The 12386-nt window shown below is 49.4% G+C and overlaps 1 protein-coding gene across 4 annotated transcripts in view; it reads right to left on the bottom strand.

Moving 5' to 3' along the window:
* SLC23A2 (solute carrier family 23 member 2) overlaps positions 1-12386 on the bottom strand; it is a 128111-nt gene that overhangs the window by 37548 nt on the left and 78177 nt on the right. For all 4 annotated transcript variants that reach the window (XM_045980960.1, XM_045980961.1, XM_045980963.1 and 1 more), the window contains 2 exons: positions 8800-8916; positions 6596-6753 (listed from right to left, as the gene is read on the bottom strand). In XM_045980960.1, coding sequence (XP_045836916.1) covers positions 6596-6753; positions 8800-8916 — 275 coding nt within the window. The remainder of the gene's footprint in view (positions 1-6595; positions 6754-8799; positions 8917-12386) is intronic.

The following is a 12386-nucleotide window of genomic DNA, read 5'->3' as shown; positions in this document are numbered from 1 at the left end:
TACTTTCAAGGCATTCAAAGAACTGCAGGTACACTCCAAGTACATATATGGAAACAGAATGCGGGAGACTTCCCAATCTCCCCCATCCCCAATCTAATCACTGCTTCCCTCCACCCTTGTAAGTTTTATGAACAGTTAAGAGTTCAGAGCCCTCAGGACCGCCTGGGTGACTCAGTCGTTTAGTGTGTGGCCTTAGGCTCAGGTGGTGATCCCAGGGTCCTGGGATTGAAACCCACACGAGGCTCCTGGCTCAGCGGGAAAGCCTGCTTCTCCCTCTGACCCTGTTTGTATTGTATTCCCTCTCTCATGCTCTCTGTCAAATAAATAAATAAAATCTTAAAAAAGAGAGTTCAGAGCCCCAGACCTGAGAGCTGGAGGTATCCTGCAGCCACCCTGTACTCAGTGAGCACACATCATGTACAGGCCCCAAGAATTCAGGAAGGTGAGAGACAGGACAGACAATCTGCTTAGAGAACAGGCTGCTGCACCATCTACTAGGATGCTCTTGGCCCAATCCCTACCATTTCTCAGCAAAGAAAGGCTCTGCCTGCTTGCGGCAGGCCTAAGGTGGACTGGAGGGGCTCCTCTGGGAAGGGGCCAGCCCACCTGCAGTCTAGTCTTTTGTGAGAGAGCTCAGAGGGAAGCCTCCCAGTCTTTTGCCCAGGCAAAAGATCGAGGTAACCCCCAAACAAAGCACCTGCCACACTTCAGAAAGGATGGTGTGGCAGGGGGGCAGGGTTCCCAGGTCCTCCTTCACTCCCAGTTCTGCACTGACAACCTGGGGTGAGGGGTGAGGACTCTGGAAAGTTCAGAGCTGTAGGGAGACTTGGCCTCTATTTTAAGAGGTGGCAGCAGCCAAAGTGAGACAGTAGCCAAGTCCTCCCTGAAGCCAGGGAGGCAACACTGCTGCCAGTTGGCTAGCACTGGGGGGCGGGGGAAGGGAGGGAGGCGCTGGGGAATCAGAACAAACTTGCCCCGATCTCTCAGGATTTCAAAGCTTTGCATTAATTCTTGGAACAAGGCTCAGGAGTTCCCAGGACTGACATCACAAACTAACCAAAATGAGAACTGTTAAAATCTCACTTGAGGGAACTCAGCAATGAAGACGTTGTTGAAAGCAAAGTGCAGGGGGTAAAGGTCAATGGGCAGGAGCAAGAAGGAAAAGGCAAGGTGGTGAGGAGGGAGGCGGCGGCAGCAGCAGCCTTGGCAGAATGGTTATCCCCAGCAGGCTGAGGCTCTGGGCAGCACTAAAGCCACAGGAGTCATCAGGGACTGAGACCCATGATGACCACCATTTCCAAACCATCATGGTCCCCAGAGGAAAGGAAAGCACTTGGTGCAGAGGGAGGTGTGCAGGGAAGGGAGGAGGGTCTGCAGCACACATGGTGTGGCCTCGGCCAGCCCCGCCGGGTGACCCGTCCCTAAGGAGCCTGCACTTGGCGGCATCCTGAAGCTGGCGCTTGGGGCTCATGCAAAGACACACATTGGCTTCACCTCCACCGGTTCCTGAGCAATTCTGGCTACTTTCATGGAATAAAACAGGTTTCCCGGAATAGCGCGCCACTCTCCACCTGGGTACCCATGTGAAGTGAGGAGGAGAAACCACCTGGTCACAGCCCAAAGGTCAGGGACACTGACACTTTCCTCCATCTTCTGCTCTAAACCCAGCTTTCTCAAAGTGAAGGCCCTGCGCCCACTGCATGCAGTACAACAGAGCACTGGGCACTCAGCACAAGGCGGGGGGTGGGGGAGGGTAGGCAAAACCACGTACAGAACTCAGACACTATGTGGTCTGACAATAGGTCCTAGATACCATGCAAGCTGAACATGAAACTCTTCTCCCTCTGAGGCTCTAAGCCTAAGGAAATGGGCACTAAACTACAAACACACGCACACACAAACCACCTACAATCCTTACAGCTGGGACACTGAGAATAAAGCCTGCTCCCAACACCAGCAGCGCCCCCCACACACACTGTCCCACCTTGGACATCCCCGCAACCCCAACTGCTTTATCTATTTCTTTGATCCTGTGGTGATCAGGAAGTAAATACGTGAGTCTGTTAAGATGATCCTTCAAGGCCTATAGTGAGCATCCAGCAGAACTATAACATCTTTCAAGGACTCATTCTCTACCATGTCTCAGATGACTTTAGGAAGCTTGTAATAATCTATTTGCACAATAATGGCAAAATGTCACCTACAGGCCACCTTCAGAAGAGCCACCTCTCCTTTTCATAAAAGGAAACAGAGCTGGGGACGTCATCTGCTCCAATCAGAGGGCTGAGCGGGTCCCTCTGACCTCCTGTGCTTGCTTCACTCCCCCATGTGTGATGGGAAAAGAAGCCATTATTTGCCACCTGCCTTCAGCTAATGCTTTACACCAAGTACTGTAGGTTCTGACTGCCCACAGGATTACAGTACATCATTAAAATATCCAACAGCTTGATTTTATTTAAAGTACATTAATTACCCTTATTAGTTGCAATCCTAAGTTAGTTTTCCTTAGAACAGTAATATTTCACTTTTACGGTTACTCATTCATTAAAGCAGCATCACCGCACTGCCAAATTAACCACACACAACTAAACACCTGACACGTGCATCCCACCTCTATCTGGGCCAGCGCCGGCAGCATGGCTTTGGGGAGCCTCTGGAACAGACCCTGGGAGGCACCTCCACTCCACCCCACCCTGAGTAGGAGCTGGGTGTCTCAGTACCATGGACGGCTCCTCACGCTGAGGTCCTAGGCCCACCTTACTCCGCTGGAAAAGCGGGAGGAGGGCTGTGCAGGGGAGGCAGGGGGGTATCTGGCCACGGTTGGGATTTCTGCTCTTCTCTCACTCAACCTACAGGAAATGGGCCAAGGGCATAGGAGGTGGTTCCACTGGAGAGGGGAGCTCTGCCCCTTGAGGCCCTCAGGAAGGAGGGGAAGAACAGGGATTAGAGAAGTCAGAGCTCTAGTGGGAGGAGTGAAGGGTGGGGAGAGGCAGAGGAGAGAGAACACTTGAATACACAGGTGCAGCAAACAAACCCCAGAGGTGGTGACCAGCTAGGTAGGGAGGGGGAAACACCCCTCACCCTCCTCACCATCTCAGTTCACCTGTGCTCAGCAGGCCCTCAAATACACAGTGGACAAACACTGAAACGAATGTATCGATAACAGCTTGAGGCTTTGCAGAGTTGAAATCCACAGCACTAGCAGCAAGGATCCCAGGCAGGAAAACAGTGCTGTTAGCACAGAGAAGGAGAGCAAGAGTTAACACAGTGCAAGAAGGGCCAGAAACCTGAGGGGGTGACATGGGGGGTGGGGGCTGCTCCCTCGACTCTTCCCAGACCCAAAGGCAGCTGGCTCAAATTCATCCAATCATATTCTTTAATAATCAACACACACAAGACACTTTAGGATCAAAAGCAGGAACGGACTTCCAGAACGCAGACTACAGCTGAACTCAGCATTCAACCCTGAAAAACATACACGTACACACACTCTGTCTCCGTCTGTCTCTCCTCACTGGCCCCTGGCTAGCCCCACACAGGGACCATGAAACCTCTAACATATTCCTTCCTATTTCCCCTCCAGAATCTATGCACGGATCCCACCACTGTCTTTCTTCTAGATATCCCTCGTCCCCTGAATCTGGTCCATCATCCTCTCCACACTACATCCAAGTAATGTCTTTCAAGGCATAGCCCCAGTAGGCAAGTGCCCCGCCAATGGAGCCCAAGCAAGCTCTCTTGTCCCGCTGAGAACACCCAAGCATCAGAGACTGGCCCACCGTCTGGCCTCTGGTCAAGGGGGAGGCCTCACCAGGCTGACTTCCTGCCTTTGCCCCTGCACTGCCCAGGATAGAAAATGTTCCTTCAACCCTCCTGGGCCAGGAGCCCACTGAGTCTTCAAGACCCATCTCACATGCTATCACCTCCCCAGGACTCTCCCTTCAAATCCCCAAAGGTGCAGGTGGCTGTCCCGTAAGCCTCACAGCACTCACTCATCTCAACAATCCCCACAGCTGGGTCCAGGCACCCAGGGCCTCCCAACACAGACTGCTCATTGCCTATCTGCCGGAACAGGTCAATACTTTGCTCCTCTTTTTTTCCCACGTTAAGAGTATGGACACCACCACACTGTGACAGCCACAGAAAATCCACATCCCAAGACGAAACCACACGAAAGCCCCTTAACACATGCCGTCCTGCCCCAGCAGCACACATTCACTAACACGGTTTGCAGACGGACACCCACCTCCCAATCTACAGCTAGGCATGCAGCCCCACCGCAGTGAGGATGGGACCCACGGCTTCCCACACCTCCCAAGGACACGGGTGGGGCTTCCTCGACACACCCCTCCCACCGTGAAACCGAGTAAAGAAAGCCACACTCACCAAGCCTCTTGGGCACGGGGTGCAGACAGGCACTTAGTGCACCCACAAATGTTTGCATGCGCACGCCTACTGCAGCTCTACATGCTGGGTCCCCGAGCGATCCCCCCGGTGTTTCAAAGCCCTCTCCTGTTCCTTCTCGGCTCAGCTGCTAGGGGGTGGGTGCATAGACCCAAGCTGTTCTGTTTAGGTCTCTTGTGCCCCAAGAATGGGTAAGGGGTAAGGGGGTCCTGAACGGGTGCCCTCCCATCACTTTGCCCTCGCCCAAAGGCCTCCTCCCCCAATTCTGTCTCACCAGCAGGCAACTGTGCCTGCTGCTGCTAGGCTCAACTGTCAGTCAGGACTGGCCTCCTTGGCATAAGACCAGGGCAGAGCTGCACACTGCATATTTTACCACACTAAAGACATATGCTTCCACTCTTCTGATCAGTCAGCAATCTCCACTCTTCAGATCAACCAGCAATCTCAACTGTAAGCACTGCCCAATTTTACAGATGGTTTGTGCAATGAGTTCCCCAAGGAGTCAGCTGTTTAGAAAAAGAACAATCCCCACCCACCCTGCCAGAGAACCAATGGCCTGTGTAGAAGGTAAGGCTCCCGAGTCAGTCAACAAAAGCTTTTTAATACACTCTGGATTTGAAATACAGAACCTCGAATGCTTTCTCAAAGGACTGAAAGATGCTCTCAACCAAATTTATCTACCTGGCTCTAAGAAAATGACTCAATTCCTCCTTGGAATGCCCAAAACTCATCCCCTCCCTCTCACAGGTCAGTGACACCCTGTCCCTCCCCTCATAGATCCTCTAAGGAGACCCTCCCCCCTGGGGTAAGGGAGGTGCTCAGAGTAGTGGCTACAGGCAGACTTGCAGGGGCTGGGGTTGGACAACTCCAAGAGCTGGGTACCCCCACAGCCTTCCATCCATCCACAGACCTGCCAGGAAGCTGCCCTGTCCCTTCAGGACGCAGCCTGCAAGGCCAATCGGAACACCTTAACTCTGCTCGAAGCCCTTCCCACATTTCTCCTGTCCCCAGGTAAGGGCAACCCTCGGGAAGTCCCCGAGGGTTCAGACTCCTCAGAATACAGTTCATGAGTCTCAAGCTGCCTTCTGTAGCTTCTTGTTCTTGTTCCCCCAGCAGAGAAGGCAAAGCCCTCCTCAGGCTGTCTCTGACAGGGCAGGGGACAGAACTCCCAAGTGTACTCTGCTGCCCTTCCGCTGGGGAAGAGGGTCCTGCCGCAGCAGGCTCCAGGCCGAAAGCAGAGCCGGGGACAAAGGAGGAGGCTGAACTGTGATGAGTGTGAAAGAGCAGAGAGCAGAGGAATGAGCGGCCCGCACAAGGAGGCAGGCAAGGACGGTTCTTTTCCTTCCCGTGCCAGCTCCATACCCATTTGAGCTGGGGACTGGGGATGCAAGGTGAACCAGCCAGAGCCCTGGCACCAAAGGGAGCACAATCCCATGGGCAAAGACACGAAAACAAAAAAGGACAGAGTGGACTAAGAGCCACATCAGAAGACTGTACACGAGATGCATGTGTGGGGATTCAGAGGAGGCAACGACAGAAGCCTTGGGGACACAGGCGTGCTTCACAGAGGGGGAGGGACAAGCCGGGAGGATGAGCAGGGTTTACTGTTTGCTGGGGAGCACAAGCACAGGAGGAGAAACAGCAGGCTCGGGGAGGAGCTCAGCCCAAGGCGAGTGCAGGGCTCAGAGGCCAGCCCACGGCAGGGTGGTGGGACAGAGAGCAAGGGAGAAGCCTATAAGGTGGGAGTGGTCAGATTTTGAACGGGGAGTGGGGCTGCAGCCCGGGAGGCAGCCCAGGGAAAGATGTAATGGGAGCAAGATGGGCAAAGGGGCCACAGAGTGGAGAGCAGAGCCACCCTGGAGGCAGGGAAACCAGTGGGCACGAGCAGAGCAGTTAGGTCTGAACTAAAGGAAGGGGGACAGGAAGGGGATCCTGGAGAGAATGAGACCAGCCCACTGGGGATCCAGAAGGAGCGGAGAGTGAGTGTGAGTCTCCAGCTTGCACGCCTGGAGAGGCTGGGCCCTCCACCAAGAAAAGAAACATGGGGGTGGGGGTGGGGGGTTGACTGTGGCCACTAGGATGCCCCCCCACCCTGCCAGATCCAGCTAGTCCTTCCGAGCAGCCCTGGGTGAGTGGCCTCGCTCCATGCCTCAGGGGGCTTCGGCACCCCAATTCAGCACCCCAGTCTCACCTGCATCCAAACGTTGTCTGCAGCAAGGTTGTGATTCCCACGCAGAAGAAAATGGTCCCGATGAGCTGGCTGGTGGCCCACTGGTCGTAGCCCACGCACATGGCGTCGGCCAGCAGAAAGGGCACGGCGATGGTGCCACTGAAGCATGTCAGGTAGTGCTGTGGGCGACAGGAGGGGTTGGGGAGAGAGGAGCGCTTCCTCGTGTTTCCGTCCCATCCTATCCGAACCGGAGCCCCGGCTGTTTGTGAACAATGGCCCACAGGAAGACTCTCTGGTGTTCTGGGTACATATGCCTAATGTAGTACATTCTCTCCCTTCCTTCAGTGCTTCTTCCGGGCACAGTTTCCTGTCTATGGCTCACCTGAGCCCGGCCTGCACAGGTGAGGTTTATTTACAGAACTCTGACTGGGAACACCTGCTTTGTTCAAATGCTTTTTTAGCATCAGTTGCTAAAATCTGAGATCCTTTTCCTCTTATCTGTTGACATGAATTGTGTTGCACGGAACTATTCTTGAAACAAGCCCTCAGCAGTCATGCTAGGTTTTTCTTCTTGGGTGCGATTTGCCAATATTTTATATGGTATTCTATGTATATATTCTTGAGATCATCAGTCTGCCTTTTTTTTTTTTTTCTTAAATTCTCTCCAGTCTATAGGTTAAAGTTACACAAGCGTCAATGCACAGGGTGTTTCTTATCTTTTTCTAGGGCCTGGCATTGTTTGACTACCATTAGGGAAGGGTTATGTGTGTGTGGGAGCTGCAGGAACCCTCCAGAAAGTGCCCATCCCCCATTCCTCCTTTGGGACCCAGCCCCCACTTTCGACCCCTGGTGGGACATTACCTGCACTTGCTGCTCACATCCCTTCCTCCCAGAGGTCTGTCTATTCAGGTCCCTCTTCTGTTCTGCAAACTTCCTACTTCCCTTCCCAAGTTTCCCGTCTCTGCTCTCATTTGCCAAAATGGGTTGCCTAACACCCCACACTCCACTGTGCAACACTGTGAGGTGCTCCAGGCGGGGAACAGAACGTTCCTGTCTGGGACTTTGCAGAGCTGCTCATAAGCTTAAGAGCACTGCAAATCGTCAAGAAAGGCATGACACATGTAAGGTTCCCTGATCCTATAAGACCAGGGAATACTTCTTCTAAAGACACCTGTAATATACACATTTCCAAAAGTGAGTTTCCTGAATCTGATTCAGGACACTCGGTCCAAGCTAAAGACCACTTAGCTCCTTCGGCTGTGACTCCTTCTTTACTAGACACCTTTCAGTCCAGGTGACCAGCTGCTTTGATGCCCGTGTGGGAGGTGGGGACAGAGGTGCTGAGGGTGCTGGGAACCAGACCAAAGCATCAGGTGTCTGCAGAGACAGCCCCTCCTCCAAGTGACTACACGTGTCTGGGGTGCATTGGGACAGATTTTTCTCAGCATCTGAAATACCTCAGGTGGAACAGCCCATTCCAACTTGAGAAAGGAAGAAAGGAAGTCAAACCTCAGAATAGAGTCCAGGCTAAAACAACCAAGGCATAGGCCATAGGCCAGGGAGTCAGGGCCTCTGGGCCTCCTGCCAACCCCTAAGTGGGAAAAGGGTACAGAGAGAGAGGAGGAAAATACCCAAGATGCAGGGCCCTGTGTCAGGCTGGGTCACCGTCACCACCCGCCTGGTCTCCCAGCATCTGGTGGCTTGCCCACTGTGCTCCCACGGCAGTCTGCAGCAGACAAAGCCTCTACCACAGCGGGTCTCCCTTCCTATGCAGAGAAGACCGAAACCTCCCATGTGCATCCCGGCCAACAGGGCACTTCTTGGTGTCACCCCTGTTTCACAGCAGAACTGACCATGACTGGACTGCATGACCAGGAATGAAGATCAAAACTTCTCTTCCCTCTGTCACTGCATTCTCCCCTTGTTCTCGATTTCACCAGTCCTTCCTCCTTCCTGCCACATCACTTGTCTTGCTCATTCCTTCACTTGTCTTGTTCATTCCTTGAGAGTTTTCCCTCTTTCATGCCTGGGTCAACCTCTTCCTCCTGTTCTTTTCTTCCTTCCACTACTATGAAACGGATGCTAATGAGTCCCAGTCACCATTGTTAAAAGTGTAATTTATAATAAAGTTGTCCATAAATAAAAATCAAAATTGAATTTTTAAAGAATCCAGACAGACGAGTTGAACATCTGCTAGTAGTTACATTCTAAGGGAACCATCTTACCTGTAACCCCAGAAATATGCACAGGTACCAGGGGGGGACATCTTCTATGGTATAAATCATGTCCGATCTCTGGGGGTCTAGACTGCCAGTACTATCCAGGGTTTCGGCAAGAGAGCTCTGTGAGTGACAGGGGAAAAAGGCATTATTTAATAATAGCAAGGACCAGGAACACACTCAGCTCAGAGCAGGCCACTATTACTGAGAAACAACTTTATGAAGTGGTGGCCATGCTCTTGCAAAAATCAGCCTTGGCTGCCTTTGATGCAATGCTCAACACACTCAATGAGACGACCAGTCCTCAGAGTTTGGGGGCTCGGCATCCCTTGTCACAGACTCATCCCCAAGAGCACCCAGCTTGCTCAGGGTTTCTCCCCAAGCCCAGGAGGCCCTACACAGAGGGATGTTCCCTGGTTGAGCCCACAAAGGGATGCCTTGGCATGAGTTCTCGAGTGGTGCCCCAAAGGAAGAAAACATTATAAAATGCTAACCACTTTCAGACAAAGAGCACTAATCTGTCCCTTCTGCTCTATCCCATCCCTGCAAGGAGAAAGATTTCTGTACTTCAAAACAAAGTCCTACACCCTCCTATCAAAACTCGGCTGCTCTGACACATGGCAAGTGAAAAGTAAAATTTGAAAGGACAAAGATAGGATTTCAATTTTTGTTTAAAAACAGACTAAAGATGTATTTATAGTTTAGGGGACAGGGTTTTTTCCTTCCCTTCCCCCTCCCCATTACTACAGACTTCTAAAAACATTAAGTGTTATATGCTTTTTGAGCCAAAATCTTCACGAAGACTGGACACTTTAGGTTATAGTCTAGACGTATTCAGTCAACGTCTACATTACTTCTCAGCTAAACAGAAAACTCAAGATAACCTCAAGTTCTCCCACGTACCCTCAAAACTGCTCTGGGTTCTAAAACTCTATGAACAATTTCTTAGAATCCGAGATGGGCACTTTAAGTCTTTTGTAACTTAAAAAAGTGCCTAACAGGAAAAAGTAAAAGATGTTTCACAAAAAAGGATGATGACCTTCTGACATTATCTGCCCCACTTGTGCCCTCTTGTCCATGGGTATGGTCCATGGAAAGACACTGACTCCCTGTTTGTCAATCGATTTCCTGTGCAGAGGCAGACAGGGATCTGGGCCCTAATACCACTGAACAAAGGAAGTGATGCAATTCAGCCTCACCTTTTAAAGCCTTAGGGTAAATAAATGTCTGATGTAAGTTGACATTTGAGCTAATCCAAAGGAGAACTGAGGTTGACCTTTCAGAGAATTTTTCCTTCCATTCTAAACAACAAGATAGTGGCAGATTTGCATTCCTGAATGAGTTAAAATGGATCGGGTGTGCCTTTTAAAAAATCTGTTGGTAGGGGTGGTAGAGAAAATATATGTGTGTGAAGAGTGTGGTATGCACTAATGTGCAGGAAAGGGTTAACTCAGCAGGCCTGGGTGGCTCTGTCTTTGGCTCAGGTCATGATCTCAGGGTCCTGGGATTGAGCCCCACATCGGGCTCTCTGCTCAGCAGGGAGCCTGCTTCGCCCTCTCTCTCTCTCTCTCTGCCTGCCTCTTTGCCTACTTGTGATCTCTCTGTCAAATAAAATAAATAAAATCTTTAAAAAAGAAAAAAATGGCTTGGTCCATTCCTGGCAATTGGGAGACAGCCTGTGAACCCTTGGAATAGCCTGAGTTTTTTTGTTTGTTGTTTGGTTTTTTTTGTTCATTTGAGACACAGAGGGAGGGAGAAAAAGTGAGTGAGCAGGGAGGAGCAGAGTAGGGAGGGAGAAGGAGAATCCTGCTCTTAAGAATGTGTCTGGGGTACCTGCGGGGCTCAGACAATTGAATGTCTAACTCTTGGTTTCAGTTCGGGTCATGAACTATAGGATCTGCCCTGCACTGGGCTTCGCACTCAGCACTCAAACTGCTTGAGATTCTCTCTCCCTCTCCCTCTGCCTCTGTCTCTCTCTCACACACACACCCCTTCTCTCAAATGAATCTTAAAAAAAAAAAAAAAGGCTTTTAAAAGTCTAAAATGTTCTATAAATAGAACAAGGAAAATGTAATATAAAAATGAATTGAAGAAATAAAAAATTTTTCAAGAACTAAAGGATATGTTTGCAAATTAGAAAAACCCACCACGTACTCAATAAATTAACGAAAAACTATTCAGATATTCTGGAAGGCAGTCATGATACCACTAATTTTGCTCAGACTCAGATATTTTGAAAACTCAATAAAACAATCAGCTGCATTAAGAAAGACCTTAAAACAAAAATTTAAGAACAAAGGGAAATAAAACATGTTGACAGAATTTTTTTTTAAGAAAAGGAAGAAAAAGTGGACGTGAAGGAGCAGAAGAGAAAACAGACATGAATAACAGAGTAAGGGTCAAGGCTGGCAGTGGGGGAAAAAAAAAGAAATCAAACAATATAATTAAAAAAAAAGACTAGAGAGAAATGATAACTGGAGAAGTCTGGCAAAAGAGATCCAAAATATGTCCTTCAAATAAGAAAACCAAAAGAATAGACTGAAACAAAAAATAAAGACAGAATTCAAGGCGGCTTTCCTAAAATAAAAGGATCCTTAATGCTAAATACTCCAAGTTCCAGAAAACACTGACCCAGAATGGTCAACATCAAAACATATCTAAGTAAAGTTACTGAATATCAAAGATAAAGAATCCAAAAAACAGGCAAAAAGATCAAGATGCTGATAAAAAGAAGAAAACAAGACTGGCCTGATTTCTCCACAGCCAAAATCAATACCAGAGAACCAAAGAGTAGCAACAACAAGGTATGACACAATTTTCCAAGCATATACAAAGGTGGAAATATGGAATACCAACCCCATATCTCTCTCTAGCTTCAAAAATTACCAATGCTGTATTCTTGTCTAATCTATTCCAAGGGAACTTCCTTTTTCAAGAACTGTTGGTACCTTCATTTTAAACAGAATCCACAAGGATTGAAAGTTTAAAAGGTCTTTCACTTTAAAAATAAATCTCAACATTACAAAAATAAGTTTATCTTCTATTTAACAAACTTGGTGACCATTGCAACCACCCAGCTGTTGGAACAATGGGCAGCAAAAGACCCCAGTGCCAAGCCAGTGGGATATTCAAGTGGGTACATATTATAACTACATCACTTATAACTAGTTCCACATTTTGGCAGTCTCTGCTTCCTAAAAGCCTCATACTATTTTACATTCTCCGGTCCTCCATGCAGGAAACCTAGGAAGTGACATGTCATAATAAACCCATTTTACAGATGAGGAGATAGAGACCCTGAGGAGCCGTGGGGGTCGCCCAGCAGTTGAACACACAGGCTGTCCACAAAGGCTGCATTTGCCACCATGCTACAAAGCCTCCCAGGAAGAACAGGGTTGCTGTCTAGAGATTGCCAGAAAAAAACGGACTGTCTGAAATTGTGATTAATAGTGATGTGCCCAATACTGATGCAACCACTTCACGTGCTGCTGTAAACACATTTTGTGGGGAAACTGTAAAATAACAAAATGCTGATATTTCAATGGGAACATCTAAACCATTTACTTGTAGTTACTTCATTTTTGTTCCAAATA

Source organism: Meles meles, chromosome 16 (assembly GCF_922984935.1).
Source record: "Meles meles chromosome 16, mMelMel3.1 paternal haplotype, whole genome shotgun sequence".
Classification (NCBI taxonomy): domain Eukaryota; kingdom Metazoa; phylum Chordata; class Mammalia; order Carnivora; family Mustelidae; genus Meles; species Meles meles.
The sequence above is the reverse complement of the archived record's forward strand: the minus strand, read 5'-3'. Positions and strand labels throughout refer to the sequence as shown.